The following is a 22255-nucleotide window of genomic DNA, read 5'->3' on the forward strand; positions in this document are numbered from 1 at the left end:
GTATCCAGTATTAGAAAACTATGGCATGGAAACATACTAGTTAAATACTTTTACCTTCCTACAGGTCAGTATCCAGGACTGCAAAATTATGGCAGACACATGCTCATTGAGCAGTCATACCTACCTACATGTCAGTATCCATTGTAACAGAATTACAGTACAAACACATGCTAGGTCCATGCACACATACCTACCTACAGGTCAGTATCCAGAGCTACAGAATTATGGTACAGAGACATGGTAGGAGAGCAGTCATACCTACCTACAGGTCATTATCCATTGCTACAAAAGTATAGCACAGATATGCTAAGTAAATGCTTATTTCTACCTACTTACAGGTCAGTATCTAGGACTACAGAATTATGGCACAGAAACATGCTAGTTGAGTACTCATAGCTGCCTACAGGTCAGTATGTAGTGCTAAAGAATTATGACACAGACACATGCTAGGTAACCACACCTATACAGGTCAGTGTCCATTGCTAGTAAATTATGGCACAGACATCTGCTAGATAAACACTCACACTTAGATACATGTCAATATGCAGGACCAAAGAATTTTGGCACAAACCCATGCTAGGTAAACACTCATACCTCCCTATAGGTCAGTACCCAGGATTAGGGAATTATGGCACAGACACATGCATGCAACGCATTCATATATACATACCTAGAGGTCAGTATGCAGAACTACAAAATTATGCCATACATATGACAGGTAAGCTTGCATATCTTCATACTGATCAGGATCCAGAGCTACAGAATTATGCCACAGAAACATGCTAGGTAAGTACTCATACTTTACTAATGGTCAGTATCAGGAGCTACAGAATTATGGCACAGGAACATGCTAGCTAAGTACTCATACTTTACTAATGGTCAGTATCAGGAGCTACAGAATTATGCCACAGAAACATGCTAGGTAAGTACTCATACTTTACTAATGGTCAGTATCAGGAGCTACAGAATTATGCTACAGAAACATGCTAGGCAAGTACTTATACTTTACTAATGGTCAGTATCAGGAGCTACAGAATTATGGCACAGAATTGGTATGCACTCGCACCTAACAAAAGGACACTATCCAGTCATGAAAATTATGACCCACATACATGCTAGGCGAAAACGCATACCTACCTGGTAGGTAGGTATGAGATTTCGCCTAGAATGTATGTGAAAACTCATACATACCTACCAGTAAGTATCCAGTGCTACAGAATTATGGCACACACATGTTAGGTAAACACTAATACTGGCCTACAGGTTTTTGTGCAGAACTAGTGAATTATGACATTGGCACATGCTAGGTAAATACTCATGTTTACCTAAAGGTCATTATGCAGTGCAACAAAATTATGTCACAGACACATGCTAGGTAAGCACTCACACCTACCTACAGGTCAATATCCAGTACTACATAATTATGGAAAAGACACATGCTCAGTAAACACTTACACCTCCCTGCATGTCAGTATCCAGAGGTACGCATTCATACCCACCTACATGCCAAGATCCAGAGTTACAGAACTACGGCACAGGCACATGCTAGGTAAACACTCATATCTACCTAATGATCAGTATACAGAGCTGCAGAGTTATGTCACAAATACATGTCAGGTAAGCACTCATACCTACCTTCATGTTAGTATCCAAGACTACAGAATTATGGAACAGGCACACGCTAAGTTTCATACGAGGGCAAGCAATTTTTTCTGTATTTGGTTGTCGAAATATTTAGGGACACATGAAATTTATGAACAATATAAGTAAATATTTTATGAACAAACACATTACCAGAGACAGAAGATCCTATTACTCAATATTACAAAATGATCATAAATCAAACCCCAAAAAGCTCTGGAACAGCATCTCTTCCCTACTCCAACCTGGTAAAAAGGAGAACCCCTGCCCTCCCAACTCTTCTGATCTCTCCTTAGCTACACAATTTAACTCCTTCTTTATAGACTCAATAGCCAAGCTTACCACACCCTTCACTAATAATAAATCAGGCCAGACCCTTTCTCCCTACTCAAACTCAACCCTCTCCAACTCCTCCTGTACTCATCACATCCCTTTCACTTTCAAACCTCTTCCTGTTACTATCATAAAAAAACTGAAACCATGCTCAATTGCCCCAAATGAGCTTCCATCTAACTTTCTCAAGCTAGCAGCCGATGGCATAGCTTTTCCCATTTCCATCCTTATAAACCGTTCCATCCAAGAATCTTATGTACCCCTCCTCTGGAAACAAGCCTTCATTATTCCCCAACACAAAGGAGGCAACAATACTGAAATCTCTCATTTCCTTCCTATATCCATCCTATCTCCCATTTCTAAAATTCTCGAAAACTGTATCTACCTACAGCTCCTACCCTATCACTTAGACAACCAACTGCTGACCCCTACACAATGTGGCTTTAGAACCGGACACACCACCATCACTGCCATCCTCACCTTTCTTGAAATCATCAACCGTGCTCGTGACTCTGGCAACATTGTATCTACCCATCTTCTAGATTTATCCAAAGCCTTCAATGCTGTTTCACATAACCGTCTCCTCTCCAAGCTCTCTCAGCTTGATCTTTCCTTCTCTTCCATTAGCTGGTTTTCCAGTTACCTTTCCAATAGACAGCAAGCTGTCAAATGGAAAAATTGTATCTCTTCCTTCCTTCATACTCTCACAGGCATTCCACAAGGCTCCATACTAGGCCTTCTATTGTTCAACATCTTCATCAATGACTTTCACCATTGTATTCCAAATGCTAAGCTGATCCAATACGCTGACAATGTTACCGTTATCTGATCTGCCAGATCCCTCCCCAAACTCATAAAACTAACTCAAGATGCCTTCTCTTGCACAGAGTCCTGGATACTAAACAATCACCTTACCCTCAACCCTTCAAAATCCAAGATCATGATATTTACCCCTTCTAAATCTACCAAAATAGATAAGAACTCTTTTGCTGTAACTAGTCAAAACTTGACCCCAGTTGAAATGGTTCCCCACACAAAACTTCTAGAGGTCCTTATTGATGATCATTTAAAGTTTGACATCCACTTACAAACTAATATTAGGAAAACACATCAAAAACTGGGTATGTAATATCACCATATTCGCTATCTTACTCCCTCAACCAAACATATCCTCTCTACTACCTATCTTATCCCCTCCCTTATGTACAGTGGCCCTTTCCTTACCAGGCTTCACTGCTCTCTAAAGTCTAAGCTCGCTTCCTGCTACAATAAGATCTCCAAGTTTGCTACCGGATCTAAATCCTTCTACTACCACTGCGAGGGACTACACTCCTTGAATTGTTTGGAACTTCTAACTATCTTTTCTGTATTCAACACTCTGTTGCCCATAAGCTCATCTTTAAACACTTAAATTGTCCTACACTCTCCTCCACCCTCAAAATGTACCAGCCCAACAGACTTCTTAGAGCGAACAACCAAAACCTCCTAGAAGTTTACAAGCCTATACATACTCCTGGGACACTTTTACTATCTTTCTCCATCCCATAACTATGGAACTCCCTTACTCCTCAAATTCGAACCAGCTCCAACCATTCCACTTTTAAAAACCTGCTCCATTTATACCTCTCTTCCAACTGGGAGTGCTCCTGTCATCATCCCACCTGACTTCATCCACTACACCCCTACTCTCCTTCATCCTACTAACCATCCTAACACTAAGCTCTACTATATATATTCTACTCTTTCTCGATTACCTCTTACTCACCTCACATACTTACAACTCGCAAGGTCTCCCCTCCTCAATGCCTTCCCCTTAATTATTACCTAAGCATGCTTATTAAAGTATAGTCCTATTTACTTTGCTATTTAACATACTGTTATTTTTATGTCCTCACAATACTCTGTACTGTCACATCCCATGAATGTTTTCTTACCATTTTTGTTTCTCTCGTTGTTGACATACTCAGACTATGTGTAAGTGACAAACTGTTTCTGATTTTTTTTTGTGAACTATGTATAAACTACAAACTGATGATATTTTACTGTAAAACTGTACTTGGAGCTTTTCTCCCAGGGCTTCCATTGAAAATGGGCTCATTTTTGGCCCAGTGGACTTTCCCAGTAAACAAACTGCAAATAAATAAATAAATAAATAAAATAAACAAATGAACTAAAATTAATATCTATTCACCCAAACTACACAGAAGTCAAATATCAACACAGGTCTGTTTGTTACAGTGTAAGTGTAAAGATGAAATATTTTAATACATTGCATGTAATGTAGCATGGTTTTGAAATGATTAATGCAAATATGAACAAGCAATATTTGACTGCAGGAACACCAATGGGTATCACCTGGCTGTAATGAGTTAAGCCACTGACACATGCTAGGAATGCACTTACACATACCTAAAGGTCAGTACTCAGAGGTACCAAATTATGCCACAGAGGTAAGCACTCATATGAATCAAGATGTCAGTATCCAAACCAGCAAAATTATGGTGCAGACATATGTTAAGCAAGTACTCATACCTGCCTACAGGTTAGTATCCAGTGCTATGAAATTATGGAACAGACACAGGCTGGGAATACACTCAAACCTACCTTTAAGTCAGTATCCAGCATTACAAAGATATGGCGCACACACAAGCAAGTTAAGGCTCAAACCTACCTATAGGTCATTATTCAGATCTACAGAGTTACGCCAAAGACACATGCTAAGTAAGCACTTATACCTAACTATAGGTCTGCAACCAGTGCTACTGAATTATGACACAGACAAATACTAGGTAAACACTAATACCTACAGGTAGTTTCATGTCACTATCCATGTCTACAGAATTATGGCACAGACACATGCTGGGTAAACCCTCATACCTACCCACACATTAGTATCCAGAGTTACTGTGTTATACCATTGACACATGCCAGGTAAACAGACATACCAACCTACAGATCAAGATGCATTGCTACAGAATTAAGACATAGACATGTGCTAGATAACCACTCATACCTACTTGCAGCTCAGTATCCAGACCTACCAAATGATGCCATACAGAAATGCTGGCTAAGCACTCATTCCTTCCAACACATCAGTATCCAGTGCTACTGAATTATGGCACAGACACATAGGTTCATAGGTTCATACTAGGCTATCTGCCCTAGGGCATTTATAAGCCTAGCCAGAGTGTGTTTGGCTTTCACCACCCATTTTAAATGAATTTTGCTATGCCCTTTTTTGAGGTTAGTATACTGTGTCTCTGTCTAACAGTGACACAGAAGTGATACCCGGGGTAAACCTACGATCTCCCATCCACTCATCAGGATTCCTCTTGAAGACAGTCAATGAGGGACTCTGCCTAACCTGGACTGGGATTTTATTCCAGAGTGAAGGGAGCCTCTGGGTTATGAATCTGTCCCACCAGCATGTCTTATTTATTTCAGTGCTGAGGTTCAAGTCTCTCGAGCGCATAGCTCGATGGGATTTGGATTTTCTGAGGTAGAGCATGTCCATTAATTCCGGGTTGGACATGGCTTTATACGTCAGGCACAGATCGCCTCTGAGCAGGCGGTATGCCACTGAGTAGAGCTGGAGTTTCTTTAACTGGGCAGCATATAGCATCTGTTTGAGCCCTTTGATCCTCTTGGTGAGGTACTTTTGGGGTCTTTCCAGTTGCTGCAGGTGTCTGGTAAGGTACATCCCAAAAGGGGCATTGTACTCAATTATGGGCCTGATGAGGGATGAGTAAAGAGGCACGATGACCTCCCCTGATCTAGATGTGAATCCCTTCATGATTAGGTGGGCTATATAAAATGTTTTTCTAACCACTTTGGCCACTTGGTTGTCAAATGAGAGATTGCTATCAACTTGGGTCCCCAGGTCCCTAATTACTTCTTCCGTAGTTAATGGATTACCACCTATGTGGTAATTTGTGGGCACCTTGTTTTTGCCAAAGGGGATGACTATACACTTTTTGGCATTTAGCTTGAGGCCATGGCTCTGGCACAAGTTGTCTGTTTCTATGAGGCCCTTTTGTAGGATGCTTGTGTCGGCTGGAGAGTCAATTTTGGCGCCCAGTTTGCAGTCATCTGAGAACTTGGTCAGCCACAGTCCTTCCATGTTAGCCTGTACCTCCGAGAAATATATACCGAACAAGAGAGGTCCCAGGACTGAGCCTTGTGGGACGCCACTTGTAACTGGTTTGGAGTCTGACATGGCTCCAGCAATTCTAACCATGTGGGTTCTGTCCTTGAGCCAGTTTGCAACCCATCTAGTGACATAGGGGTTTATATTTAACCTGGTGAGCTTATCTATAATGCCCGAGTGGGGTATTGTATCGAAGGCTTTTGCAAGGTCCAGGTAGGCTGTGTGGACCACCTTTCCCTCATCAATGGCCTTGGTGACTGTTTCATAGAAATCAACCAGGTTTAAGAGGAAGGATCTGCCCTTAACAAAGCCGAACTGGGTAGGATCCAGTGTCTGTAGGTCCCCAATATCTTTATTTATGAGGTCCATGATGATCCTTTCCATAGCTTTGCAGACCAAGCTAGTCAAGCTTATGGGGTGATAGTTTCCAGGATCCGTTGAGGCACCACCTTTGTGGAGAGGGACCACTGTTGCTGTATGCCACTCTTTGGGTACATATCCTGTAGTAAGGCTGAGATTGAACAGTAGCTTTATGTTTGGGTTTAGTTCTTCTTGGAGTTCATGTAGGACGCAGCCCGGGACACCGTCTGGTCCCATTGATGCTGTGTTTTTTGCTTTGGAGAGGGTGGCTCTTATCTGAGCATCTGAGATGTCAGGGGGGCAGAACTCTGCTGGGATAGATATTTGCCCTTTTGGTGGGGAAGGAGGGGAGAAGTTTGCACTGAACCTGTCAGCTAGGATGTTGGCAATGTCTGTGGGTTCGGTGTATTTTTTGTCATTTTGGACTAATTCTGAGCATATCTGGGAATTCCCACCCAGGTTCCCAACATAACTAAAGAAAGCCTTGTGATTATCCTTAGTGTCCTGTGCAATTTTTCTCACGAAGCTGGCCTTAGTCGATTTTATGAGTGCCCATAGTTTTTTGCTTATACTGATCAGAGATGCCTTCCCTTTTTGGGATTTTGCACTATCATGTAGTAGCTTCCTCCTTCTATTGTATAGTTTGTTTATGGCTGGGGTCCACCAGACAGGATGCCTAACTTTGGAGGATTGAGTCTTGGTTTTATTTGGGATTGCATGATCCATGCATTCCTGAAGGTGTTCATAGAATGTGTTTATAAAGGATTCTGTGGTCTGGGCTGTATTTTCCACAGACTCGGGGGCTTTGAAGGATTCCACCTCGGTTTTGAGGAGTGTGAAATTTGCTTTAGAGAAGTTTTTCACTGTGGTTTTCTGGGCAGGGGCTGGGGTCGGGATGTGGAAATCTAGTGAGATTAGTTTATGGTCTGATCTTACCAGTGAGGGATACACTTCTGGTCTGGAGCATAGAGTCCCCATGTTGGTGATGATCAGGTCCAGTATGTTTTCCCCTCTTGTGGGAGTGGCAACAAGTTGTTCCATAGCATTTGAGTTTATAAATTCTAGGAACCTTTGGGCTAGGGTGTTGGAGCTAGAGTAATGCTCCCAGTCTATGTTAGGGTAGTTGAAGTCGCCCAATATAATGGTGGTTGGAGAGACCTTCATATTTTCCAGTGTTCTCAGGAAGGCCGAGTGGGGTTCCTGGGTTTGGGAGGGTGGTCTGTAGCAGGCTATAAACTGGAAGGCAGTTTTACCCACTGTTAGTTGCACATGGATAGTCTCTGATGCTTCCTGCTGTGTCACCAACCTGGAGGTGTGGGTATCTTTGATGAATATTGATACTCTCCCTCCTTTTGTGGTTTGGTCCAAGTTTTGGGGCCGAAAAACATGGTATGAGGTATAACCTGGTAGTGCTGGGGTGCTCTCGAGAGTCTTGAACCAGGTTTCTGTTACTGCACAGATATAGATGTTCTCCATGCTAAGGAGAGTTTCAAGTGCATGCATCTTGAGGTTTAGACTTCTGGCGTTGAGTAGCATTACTCTTAGACTCTTATCCCTTGTGATACCTATGGAGGTGGGTTTGTCTTTTGAGCCTTGCCTAAAAAAGGCACTATGGGGGTAGCAAGACCCTTTGCCAATATACAAAAGCCCAGGGGTGACAGGTGCAAGCCGTCCCTAGTGAAGCATCGTGGCTTGTCGAGCATGTCATCCCAGGCAGACAGGCATTGGATCCCCTTTGAATGACACCAGTACTTAAGCCAATTGTTGAAATTGATCATCTTGTCTTCATATTGTGGCATCATTCTTGGTGAGGGTAAGATGCTACTCAAGGTCAGGGTCATACCAGCCTGGGCTACATGCTCAGAGAGCTCCTCTATGTCTCTTTTCATGTAGTCCAGGGAGGTACGTCTCAGGTCATTCACACCAGCATGGACAATGACTGAGACATATTTATACTTGCCTTGGAGTGACCTGAGTGCTTGTGTTATGTGGCGGATCCTAGCGCCTGACAGGCAGCTCACCGTGACCTTCTCCTTGTTCAGCCTGGTGAGCGGGACGTCAGTGTGCCTGACGATAGAGTCACCTATTACAAGTGTATCAGGTGTGTTGTTTAGCCTTAAGGGCTGTGACTGTTCGGCACACTGGCTTTGTGAGCTATGTGTTGCATGTGTTTTGTTTTGGGGTAGCAGTTGCTTGGATGTCTGCTTTGGAGGTCTCTGCTTCTTAGGCAGATTTTTGTTTAGAGCCTCCGAGTATGTTTTTGTGTGTTTATGTGTTTGGTTTGCTGTCATGGTAGGTCTATGTGAGACTGGAATTGTAGTGAGTGTGGTTTCCTTCTCCTCCTGACTGGTTATGCCAGTACTGAGTTGAGAGAGCTTAGCCTCCAGTTTGGCTATATGGTTGCATCTCTCACATATGTTGGAATTTGTTGGGAGGAGGAGAGGGTTGTCTGTGTACATGAGGCAGTTGTAACATTGCCTCAAGATTCCCAGATTCACCAGCTGGACCGGAGAGGAGATTGACAACTGCCCTTTGGACATGCTAGAATAGTATTGGGAATTCCTTTATAATTGAAAAAAGGGCCAATGGGGAAAAAAGTACTCAAGGGGAGTTCGTGAGGGTGTAGTGATTTTAATTTTTTAGTGCTGACTTATATAATTGCTTTAGTGAGCAAGTGCCATGCTTTAGAGTGGGAATAGGGTGTTTATTATGAGAACTAGATCAGTTCTAAGGGAAAAAGTGAAAAGCAGACTTTGTGGAGCCGAGAATGGTTTAAACCCAATTAAGCGGTGCTGCCCGATGCTGCGCTATGCGCAAAATCGCGCAAAGCCGTGCTAAAGCGGGTTTTATACAGGGGGACTTGAAAGAGCTAGAAATTGGCCCAAAATGGCCAATAGGCTACCAGATTCTTGTGCTGGGAACACTCCTCCAGGGATAGATAGGCTGCTCCAAGCTCCGCACTGCCACTGGTAAACGAAGAAGCCCCCCTTTATCCAAGAAAGGAAATGGGCAACACAGGAACTTTCCAAAAGTCCAGAATACAGCAAAGCCTGTATTTGGATTACTCTAGGTCTGGAAAGACGGGAAACAAGGATAATTTTTTTTTTCTTTTTTGCAACAAGCAGCAGGAAAATGCAATACATATGTAACACAGGCTAGCGCACTTAAGTGTGTAGCCTCAACAGGTAAATGCAACAAACAAGACAAACTTTAAAAGTGCAGGTGCAAAAACAACTTTAAACAGTTTAAAACAGTTCAAGAAGCAGAAATACTTGCAGTTTAGCTAGATCAGACAGTTGCCCAGGTAGTAGCAGGAAAACAAACACTTTTATCAGGTTAGCAGTTGCTCTTTTAGCCTCTCTGCAGCTAGCACCACTCTGCAGGACCACAAGGAGCTTGGCTGAGTAGTAACAAGCACAAAAACCGCGCCAAAGTGGGTTTTATACAGGGGGACTTGAAAGAGCTAGAAATTGGCCCAAAACGGTCAATAGACTACCAGATTCTTGTGCTGGGAACACTCCTCCAGGGATAGATAGGCTGCTCCAAGCTCCCCACTGCCACTGGTGAACAAAGAAGCCTCCCTTTATCCAAGAAAGGAAATGGGCAACACAGGAACTTTCCAAAAGTCCAGAATACAGCAAAGCCTATATTTGGACTACTCTAGGTCAGGAAAGATCGGAAATAAGGATAATTTTTTTTTTCTTTTTGCAACAAACAGCAGGAAAGTGCAATACATATGTAACACAGGCTAGCACACTTGAGTGTGTAGCCTCAACAGGTAAATGCAACAAACAGGGCAAACTTTAAAAGTGCAGGTGCAAAAACAACTTTAAACAGTTTAAAACAGTTAAAATATGCTAAGTAAACACTCATAGTAACCTCCGGATCAGTATCCAGAATGCTAGGTAAGCATTTATACCAAACTACAAGTCAAAATCTAGCGCTACCAAATTATGACACTGTCATATGTCAGGTAAACAAAAATAACTATAGGTAGCTTCATATGGGTATTCAGGACTACAGAATTATGGCACAAACACTCGCTAGATAAGCACTCGTACCTACCTTATTGTCAATATCCAGTGCTCCAGAATTATGGCACAGATGCATGCAAGAAGGTAAGCACTCAGCCCTACCCAGAGGTGAGTGCCCAGATCTATGGAATTATGCTACAGACAAATACTAAGTAAGCACTTACACCTACCTACAGATCAGTATTCAGAGCTACAGAATTATAACTCAGACACGTGCTAGGTAAGCACTCATAACTGCAGATAGCAACATGTCAGTATTCAGGACTACATTATTACATCACAGACATACCTGAGGTAAACACTCAAATTTATCTACACATCAGTGTCCAGTGGTACAGAATTGTGGCAGAGACACATGCTAGATAAACACGCACAGCTGCCTACATGTCAGTATCTAGAACTACAGAATTATGACACACGCACATGCTTGGTAAATACTCATACCTAAGTACGCATCAGTACCCAGTGATGCAAAATTATGGCATGGGCACATGTTATGTAAAGTATCATACCTATCTACATGTCAGTACTCACTGATGCAGAATAATGGCAGAAACACATGCTAGGTGAGCAATCATATGGACCGTAAGGTTAGTATCCAGATCTATAGAATTATGCCAAAGACACATGCTAGTCGAGCATTTGTACATACCTAAAAGACAGTATCAAGAGCTAGCAAATGATGCCACAGACATATACTAGGAAAGCACTCATACCAGAGATACTGAATTATGCACAAACCCATAGGTAAGTACTCATAGTAACATACAAGGTCAGTATCCAGAGCTACAGAATTGTGGAACAAACAAATGCCTGGTAAGCACTCATATCTACCAAACTACTTACATGTCAGTATAGAATGCTACTGTTTTTTCCCACAGAAACATGCTAGGCAAGTGCTCACTCCTACCCACAGGTCAGTATCCAGATATATGGAATTATGTAAGGGAAGCACTTATATCTATATACAGCTCAGAATCCAAAGCTACCAAATTCTGACTCAGATACGTGCCAAGAAAACATTCATACCAATATGTAGCTACCTGTCAGCGTCCATGACTACAGAATTATGGCACAGACACTTGCTAGATGAGCACTAATATCAAACTTCAGGTCAGTATGCAAAGCTGAGGAATTATGGCACACATGCATGCAGCCTAGGTAAAACACGTCAGTGCCCAGTGCTACAGAATTATGGCAAAGACACGTGCTAGATAAACAGTCATACCTTCTTACATGGTGGTATCCAGGACTGTAGAATTATGGTACATGTGCATTCTAAGTAAATGCTCATACCTAATTACAAGTCAGTATTCACTGATGCAAAGTTCTGGCACAGACACACCTGAGGTAAATGCTTGTAAAGGTAAGTTTCCAGTGCTACAGAATTGTGGCACAGACACATGTTTTAGGTAGGCACTCATAGTAACCTACAGGTCAATATCCAGAGCTACAGAATTATGGCACAGACACATGGTAGGTAAGCATTCATAAATACTAACAGGGCAGGATCCAGTACTACAGAATTATGGCACAGATACATGTAAGATAAACACTCATTCCTACCTACAGGTCAGTATCCAATGCTACAGTATTATGAAACAGACACTTGCTAGGTAAGTACTCATACCTACCATTAGCCAGTATCCAGTGTTACAGAATTATGGCATTGATATATGCTAGGTAAATATTCATACCTAACTATCTAGAGAGCAGTGCCAGTTCTACAGAATTATGGCACAGACACATGGTAGGTAAGCATTCATAAATACTAACAGGGCAGGATCCAGTACTACAGAATTATGGCACAGATACATGTAAGATAAACACTCATTCCTACCTACAGGTCAGTATCCAATGCTACAGTATTATGAAACAGACACTTGCTAGGTAAGTACTCATACCTACCATTAGCCAGTATCCAGTGTTACAGAATTATGGCATTGATATATGCTAGGTAAATATTCATACCTAACTATCTACAGAGCAGTGCCAGTTCTACAGAATTATGGCATTGATATATGTTAGGTAAATATTCATACCTAACTATCTAGAGAGCAGTGCCAGTTCTACAGAATTATGGCACAGACACATACTAGATAAGCACTCAAACCTACCCACAGGTGGGCCTCCTGAGATGGTGTAGCAACTTCCTCATGTACACAGAAAACCCTCTACTACTGCCACCTAGGAACACAATTTGTGAGAGATGCAATTACATCAAGCACCTAGTATCATTGCTCTCTCCCCCACAAACCAGTATATCTGGCACTGAGAAGGCTGGCAACACGTACACCACACCTCAAACACCACCCACACCTACACAACACACTCCCACATAAGCAGAGGTCCTTAACAAAAGCATACTCAAACAAAAGAGACCTCCGAGGCATAAACGCACCCACTGCCCACCATACTACACACCACACACAGTCCACACACCTGTGCCTCACAGCCACTAAGGCCTAAACATAAACCCAAAATATTAGTCATAGGAGACTCCATTGTGAGACACACAGATGTGCCCTTTACCAGGCTTGGTAAGGAAAAAGTCACAGTTAGTCGTTTGTCGGGTGCCAGAATCTGCCATATCACCAATACACTCGTCTCTCAAAAGGTACTGTTATGAGTCTGTCATAATCCATGTTGGATGGAATGACTTGAAACGTACCTCCCTGCACTATATGAAGAGATACATAATCAAGCTCATTGAATATGTGTCCCAGGCAGGTATGTTCTTAGCCTTAAGCAGCATTCTACCATCACAAAGAATAATGCCTCAATGCAAACAGAAAATGACTGACTTTAACAATTGGCTTAGTTTCTGGTGTCATTCTACCAATACCTGACAGCCTGGGATGACATGATTGACAAACCATGATACTTTGCCAGAGATGGCCTACATCTGTCTCTCTTGGGCGTCAGGCTCCTGACAAAGGCTCTTGCCTCCCCCATAGTGCCTTTTTTAGGCAATGCCATGAGGTCAAAACTACCAACATGAAAATTTCATCAAAACATAAATTAAAGGTCATGCTGCTAAACATTAGGAGTCTAAACATGAAACTGCACTCACTGTAAGCATTCTTAACACTGGAAGAAGCTGACATTTGTGCAGTCACAGAAATATGGTTCAAAGCTATGGAGAGCACCCCAGCCATACCAGATTACTCATCCTATCATTAATTCAGAACCCAAACTGTGGGCAGCAAAACCAAACGAGGTGGAGTTGCAAGATATATAAAAGACATACACACCTCTAGGCTGGTCAAACAGTATGATGCACAGGAAATACTCCATGTGCAGTTAACAATTGACAAGACTCCTACCCAAATCATAGCTAGCTATAGCCCTCCAACTTTGACTCATGATGCCCACTCCCCCTATCCGGACCTCTTAGAATCTGTCAAGATTAAACTCTTTAAACTTATCCTGAGCGACTTTATCTATCCAACCATAGATTGGAAGAAATACTCATGCCAAAACATAAATGCCAAGAAATTTCTTGATTTCATCAATACAAATGCCTTGCCTTGTTGGTTGACACCCCCACGAGAGAAGAAAATATCTTGGACTTGGTATTAACCAACACGAGTAACCACTCAATCATCCCTACAATGTTGTCATCTCTGATAAAATCTGACCACAAAGCAATCACTTTCGAAGTCACCATCTCCCCTGCCTTCCCCACCTCCCAGCTAGGGAAAACAAAAAAAACTTCTCCAAAGCTGATTACAACCTCCTGAGGAAATGTATAAACAGCTTCACAGCCCCCTCCCCCTCCATAGGAATTGGCACATATGTCCATTCCTGCACCAAAGTATTATATGAGCATTTATATTGCTGCATGGAATCAGGAATACCAGACAGGACAAAAATCCTCCTCCTCAAGGAAGAGTAAACCTGTCTGGTGGACATCTACAATAAATAAACTCTATAATAAAAGGAAAAAAATGCTGTCCAGGACCAAGAAGGAGCAGGTGTCTAATTGAAAACAATCTTTCTTTAGCTTGAACAAGCAAATAAGAGCACTAGGGAAATACTCCAAAGCAAACTTTGAGTCCAAACTGACCACATCTACTAAAGACAATCATAAGGCTTTCTTCACATATGTCCACAATCTCAAGGGAAGCACCCAAATCTGCTCAGAACTGGTGGTCAAGCACACCACATACACAAACGCTGTAGATATAGCCAACCTGCTTTCAGACAGGTTCAGTGAAAACGTCACTCTTCTGTCACCCCATCGGTAAAACAGGACATCCCCAGTACCTGCCCCCTTCCCTTATCTCTAGGGGGCAATTCATCACTGCCCTCTCAAAGGCAAAAAAATACAGCCTCCATGGGACCTGATAACATCCCAGGCTGCATCCTACATGAACTCAGGCAGGAACTTGCAGCACCCTTTTGACACCCTATTCAGCCAAAGCCTGAGTACTGGCTTCATCCCAGCTGAGTGGAGGACAGCCACTCTCATCACTTTGCACAAAGGTGGAGCATTCACCGATCCAGGAAATTATAGACCCATCAGCCTAACTAGCCTGATCTGCAAGGCCATGGAGTGGATTATCATGGACTTCATTAACAATGACATTGCCAACCTCCAGACACTTGATCCCACACAGTTTGGTTTTGTCAAGGGGAGGTCATGCCTGTTAAATTTGGTCAACTACTTTGAGACAGTCACCAAGGCCACAGATGAGGAGAAGATGGTGCACACCGACTACCATGACCTGGTCAAAGTCTTCGATACTATTCCCCAGTCAGGTGTAATAGAAACTCTCTCAACTAGGTATCAACCCATATGTTACCAGATGTGTAGCAAAATGGCTCACTGATAGAGCCCACCTAGTCAAAATAGGGGAAGAAACCTCAAGTAGTTGACCCGTAACAAGTGGTGTACTCCAGGGATCGGTCTTGGGGCCTCTGCTGTTTGGGATATGCTTCTCGGAGGTGCAGGCCAAATCTAGTGGGTTATGGCTGCCCAAGTTTGCAGATGACTGCAATCTGGGTGCTGACATCATTTGCCCTAGTGATGTGGACATCCTCCAAAAGGGACTCACCCAAACAAATGACTGGTACCAGAAACATGGCCTCAAACTGAATGCCAAAAAATGCATCATCATCATCCCTTTGGGGAAGAGTGACGTCCCCACAAATTATCATATTGATAATTAGGTCCTAAGCATGCAATTAGTCATGAGGTACTTGGGCACCCAGGTTGATAGCAAACTGACTTTTGACTACCATATTGCCTCTGTTATATGGAAAGCTTTCTATATGGCTGACCTTATTAGTAAGGGTATCTCATCCGGGGACAAGTGGTTATATTCCCTGTATTCTTCTCTTATAAGACCTATTATTGAGTATAATGCCCCTTGCGGCATGTACCCGACAAACCATATGCAGCAGCTGGACAGACCACAGAGGTTCCTCACCCAGAGAATCCAGGGCCTCAAACATCTACCCTACATAGATAGGCTAAAAGTCCTGTCACTCTACTCAGACTCCTACAGACTCCTCAGAGGTGACCTGTGTCTGGCATACAAAGCAATCTCAGACCCTGCCCTGATGGAACTGCTGCATATCCACAAGTCAAGCTCCACTTGAGAAACCCACACGCTTAAGCTCTACCTGGTCTGTGACATCAATAGGACTTGCTGGCGGGACAGATTTGTGTCCCAGAGACTCCCCGTTTTGTGGAATAGACTCCCTCTCCATGTAAAGCAGAGTACCTCATTAACCCCTTTTAAGTGCAGACTGGATAACTGGATGGGGAACAGAAAATACACCCCTGAGATTCCACCTGTTTCCATGCTGGACAGTGGCATAGGGTGCTGACTTGTTGGAACATGGGCTAAATTCTTGGTTAGGTTGTAATAGGCCAATAGCCTAGTAAGTTCCTATGCTCCTATGATCCTATAACCAGATCTATGGAATTATGCTACATAGGTAAGCACTTATATTTACCTACAGGTCAATATCCAGAGCTACCAAATTATGAGACAGACACATGTCAAGTAAACAAAAATAACTACAGGTAGCCGCACGTGAGTATTCTGGACTACAGAATTATGGCGCAGACATTTGTTAGGTAAACCATCATGTCTAGCCACACATCAGTATCCAGTGTTACAGAATTATGGTACAGACACATATACCTACCTACAGAGCTGTGCCAGTTCTACAAAATTTTGGTACAGATACATGCAAGGTAAGCACACAAACCTTCCCACAGGTGAGTAATCAGATCTATTGAATTATGCTATTATACAAATACAGTATAGCATTATAACAAACTCATACTAAGTTACTATTCAGACCCACCACTTGCCAATCACTATCTAGAACTATTGCATTATATAGACCAACATACTAGGTTGCTATTTCAACCCACCACCTGACAGTCAATATCCATTTTGGCAGCATTACACAGACCCACATTTAATTTTAGTATTGAAACCCACCATTTGTAAATCACTATCCAGACCTACAGATTTATACTGACCCACATTCTTAGTTACTATTCAAACCCACCACCATCTGCCAATCACTGTGTAGTACAAAAAGCATTATAACAGCCAACTGCTAAGTTACTATTCCTTTCTACCTTCTGACAATCACTATCCATTACTGCAGCATTACAACAGACACATGTGTGCCCAATGTAATACAGCCAGCCTTCTAAAATCAAAACCCAGCTGCAAACTAAGTCTAATCACTAACATAGTAGGGGACTGGGTATTTAAGTTGCTTCTGTTACTGAGGAGTATCAAGTACAACAGCACCAGAACAATCCCCATAACATACTTAAATATACCCAAAACATACTTAGAGCTGTCCAGCAATCCAAGACCATCCGAAAAGCAGAAAATCTTCAAACCCATCTACTCTGAGCTATCCCCTGTGACACCATCATGACAAGAGCACTGGACAAACGGCTGCTGAAATCCATTTACACAGCACTGTCAGAAACTCAACTGACAAGTATCTATATAAAGTCACATCAATTTGGTACTCTGTATCACATTCTAAGGGGTATACCACATCCTTATGGCTAACCTGGGTATCCATCAGTTTCAGTCTTCTTAGTGAACCAGTATTAGTGCTATAGAATGTCAGTACACACACCTAGACGTAACTGGCATCCCTTGCCCCTCAAAGAATAGAAAGTAGCAATTTACTGGGGGGCCAGTGGAAAGCATCAGGCTGTTACCTTACAAGTAATATGAAGAAGAGATGAAGTAATATAACATATACACTGCTGAAAAATTCTGATATGTGTATCCATAGTAAACAGGAAGAACAAGAAGTCATTTTTAAATACCTAAAGGAATGACCACACTCCATGTAGGTATTCTTCAGTGTGGGTGCCTCAGGGGCAATTGATGAAATATTCTTCACAGAGATGGAAACTGAAGCACACAGCAGCCTTCTTGGTGACAGTGTGCTTTCAATAATTTTGATGGGAAGACGTCAATAATAGGAGATACACACAAATTACTATGGCTGGTTATAAGAACTTACTTTTAGTTTTAAGAAGAATGTGCATTATTAGCAATTTATCCAGTACAGAGAGAAATAAATCAAGTTAGTAGATGAAATAAACCTACCTCCCATGAAAATGTAAGTTTATAAACACTTTTAATATAGCAGCATTAACACATACAGCACACATGCACGCGCACACACACACACACACACACACACACACACACACACACACACACACACACACACACACACACACACTAAGAAATCAGTCATGCAACCCCATCTACATCTTGACTGCCATCAGCACTCTTGGTATTGCATTTTAAAGCTACCTAATTATCAGTCCTCAGTAACAGTACCACAGAGAATTACAAGTACATGTAGGCTGCTCTGGTTGGCTTTAATACATTGCTGGTTATCTTTTTGTGCTCATCTGTTATAACCTACCTTCATAAAGCGATCCCCAGCCAACAATGTCACAAGATGTTCCATAAGGAGGTTCTTTACTGTTGACTGGTAGACAGATGGGGTGAATACTGCTGGACAACAGCACAGGTGCAGTGAGTTCTAGCAGAGCAATGTCATTGTTGAATGTCTGGGGATTAAACTAAGAGAATCAAGACATTTTAAGTCATTTGATCACATCTGCTCAACAGTACATATCTTTTAAATGAAATACATCTACAACATGAGTTTACAGGGGAGTGCATTCTTCTGCAGTCATTGTTTCTTGCTAGTGTTTACAACACATCCTAACAGTCTTAGCTAAATATTATCATATCAACGTTTTGAAGTCAATGCAGCACATAATATCATACTGTCTCATTTTGCACCATACTGCATGTAAGGACAACATATGACACTGTTCTAAAATATCTGCTACATTATTAGTATGGGATAGTGACACATATTCGGTGACTTGGTGAAATAAATACATCACTGTCTAACATTATTAAAATGCAGAAATGTCAGTACAATCTAAAATCAAAACAGCCTAAAATGTATACTATGTTAAAACACAACCATGAAACAATCTTGTTTTCAGTTCTTTTTTTGCAATGAGGAACCGTATTTTATCACATAGCTATAACAGCAGAAAATCTAGCTGCCACTCTAGTCTGCCCTCTTTGTTTTACTTTACTCTCCCACATCCATTTTATTACCCACTACCCATTCCATGCCTTCTTAAAAGAGTCTGTGGACATACAGTGTACTAAACATTCAGATAACTTCTCCCATTTATTCACTACTGCTTCCATGCAAATGTACTTTACAAGGTCTAGGATTTATTTATTTACATTTGTTTACCAGGAAATTCCAACTGGACACAGGTCCTTTTTCAGTGGAGGCTGAAGTGGAGGATGAATTTTGTGCCATTAATCAGACAGATACACCTTGTCCTCTTCATCTGTATACCACTGCACTGTCTCTCAAGTGTCTTGTGGATCTGAATCACATCTCTTCTTTTAAAATCTTCCTGCAATGAAAACAGGTTTAACTTCTAAGCTCCTATCACCTGTCTCTAAATGTCCTACCATCCATTCAGTTTACTATTGGTTTAGCCTTTCTTTGTAATTCCCTTTCTTTGTAATTCCTCTTCTAGCTTGGTATTCTTACAACTATATGGGCAGAAATAAGAGAATTCCTGCTAGAGCAGTAGTATAACTTCTGTGTTTGTGGAGTCTCTATGATTACAGCCCAGCAACTCATTGACATTGGCTACTATTTTATAATTTTCTAATGGAAGTTTTTCTTCTGTTGTTATTACTACACTACAGTCCATTTTTAATCTACAATCTTTCGGAAGACTACTCCTGTATTCTATTGTACTTTGGGATTTGTTGAAATACTTTACACTTTCCTGCATTAAAAGACAGATAACACTTCTTAGTCCATGCTGCAAATGTACTGAAGTCCCTTATTTTTCATTTAGCAGCCTTCTTTTTACAGCTTCTAGTGTAATTCAGTCATAATACTGAATCAGGATGGACTGACGTGACATGTTTTCAAACAAATCCATGCTTGTTACATCTAATACAGTCTGTTGTTCTCCAACATGTAAGCCACCCTTTCCCTCAGCACTTTTTATTCATAGATTTATAGATTCATAGACTAGCAACCCAGGGGCCTTTATAAGCCAAGCCAAGTTTTCCCAAAAAAGTAATGATGTCCTGCATCCAGACAGAACATTGAGGCCCAAGCCTTTATAAGCTACCTCTGTACATAAGGGGCATGGGTGCCAGCCGGTGTAAATTTCCTATTCCCATCCACTTGTCTAGGTTGTGCTTAACCTGGGTAATTGACAAACTCAGCTTCACATGGATGGGAAGCCTGTTCCATAGAAAGGGCAAGCTCTGGGACACATATCTGTCTCTCCAGCATGTTCTGTTTATGTCACAGACAAAATTCAGGTCCCTAGTTTGGTACTCATTAACGTATGAATATTTAGGAGCTTCATAAGTGTGGGGTTTATGGATGCCTTATAAGCCAGGCACATATCACTTCTCAGTAATCTACAGGAGACTGAGTAGAGGGAAATGGCTTTAAGGCACTCTGCATAAGGCAGGTTTGTTACACCTTGTATTCTTTTTGCAAGGAACCTTTGAGGTCACTCTGCTTGCTGTATATGTCTGGTCAGGTACATACCAAAGGGAGCATTGCACTCTATGATCGGTTTGATAAGGGCGGAGCACAGTGGGATAATAACCTCTTTGGACCTAGATGCAAAATTTAGCCTTTGAAGTATTAGTTAACCCTCTTAGCTACCTGTTTAGATTGGTCAGAAGGCTTTTAGCATGTATGGCTTTGTTCCTCTTACAGTTGACCAATTTTTTTTTTCTTTTTTTGTATAATCAGTTGATAGTATGATTCCACTGGGATGGCTTGTCTTTAAGTTTGTCTTATTCTTAATATGAGTGTTCATAGCTCACTCTATACAGTTATCAATACGGCTGTACAGATATTTTGTAAATAGTTCAGTATATTTTATGGTGTTTACTTGGTTTGGGGTGCTTAGAATTTAGCCAAGGTATTGCTTAATAGAGAGAGGTTAGCCTTGGACTAGTTCCTAATGGTTTTTGGTTTTGCTGGATCCCCAGATTTAAATTTTATTTCAAGTAATACTGTCTTATGGTCAGATCTGATGAATAAAGATATTGCATTGGGTGAGGAACATTGGTCCCCATATTCATGACTACAAGGTCAAGGATGTTTGTACTCCTGGTAAGAGAATGGACCAACTGTTCCAGAATGATGGTATTAACAAAGTTTAGGAATCGCTGGGCTTGTGCATTAGAAGTGATTTAGGATTCTCATTCTATAGAAGGGTAGCTGAGATCCCCCATGAATATCATATTGGGTTGAACAGTGAGGGATGCTAGTACATTGAGATAGATAGTATGGGTTTCCTGTGACATGGAGTGGTACTTCGATGTTGCAAGGATATGGTACAGAACCCTGTTTATGGTGAGTTGCCCATGTATGATTTCCAGTGGGTCATATACTTTAATTAGTCTGGATGTGAGATTAGTCTTAATACAGACTGACACTCCTCTGCCTTTAGTTCTCTCCTGTGCAGTAGCTGGTCTAAATTATGAAAGGCATTATAGCACTGCATTGCTGGGATACTCTCAGTGACTTTAAACCATGTGTTCATTACTACACAGACTTCTACACTCTCCAGTGAGAGGAAGACTTACAGGGAGTGGAGTTTCTTGTTAAGACTTCTAGCATTGAGCAGTACCACCTTCAGATATTCCTTCATAGGTTAACTTAAGTCAGTAGGTTTATCAGTTTGGCATTGCCTAAAAAAGGCACTATGGGAGTTAAAAAGGTGTTTGCCAGTACCCACAAGCCTAGAGGGGAAAAGTGCAGATCATTCCTGGCAAAGCAGAGTGGTCTGTCAACCATGTCCTACCAGGCCTTCAACTATTTTACCCCCCTGGATTGACACTAGAAGCTATGACAATTGTTAAAATCAATAATTTTCAGTTAGTAGCATGGCATCATCCTTGGAGAAGGTAGCACATACCTATCTGAGACACAATCAGTGAGCTTGATCATGTCTCTCATTGTATAGTCAAGGGAGGTATGTCTCAGGTCATTAACACCCACACGGACTATGACAGAGTCATACTGGCACCTGTGGTTCAATGACCTGAATGCCTGTGTGACTTGATGGATTCTAGCCCCGGAAAGGCAGCTATCTTTGACTCTCTCCTTACTCAGTCTGGTGAGGGGAACATTGGTG

At 41.8% G+C, this 22255-nt stretch overlaps 1 protein-coding gene across 1 annotated transcript in view; it reads right to left on the reverse strand.

Moving 5' to 3' along the window:
- Positions 1–22255, reverse strand: part of PRSS56 (serine protease 56) — a 2212799-nt gene that overhangs the window by 1146073 nt on the left and 1044471 nt on the right. Inside the window, exon 6 of the mRNA XM_044070672.1 lies at positions 18454–18613. Within this exon, the coding sequence (XP_043926607.1) occupies positions 18454–18613 (160 nt within the window). The remainder of the gene's footprint in view (positions 1–18453; positions 18614–22255) is intronic.

The sequence above is a fragment of the Protopterus annectens genome, chromosome 4.part1 (assembly GCF_019279795.1).
Source record: "Protopterus annectens isolate FY-2018-M chromosome 4.part1, PAN1.0, whole genome shotgun sequence".
NCBI classification, from domain to species: Eukaryota; Metazoa; Chordata; order Ceratodontiformes; family Protopteridae; genus Protopterus; species Protopterus annectens.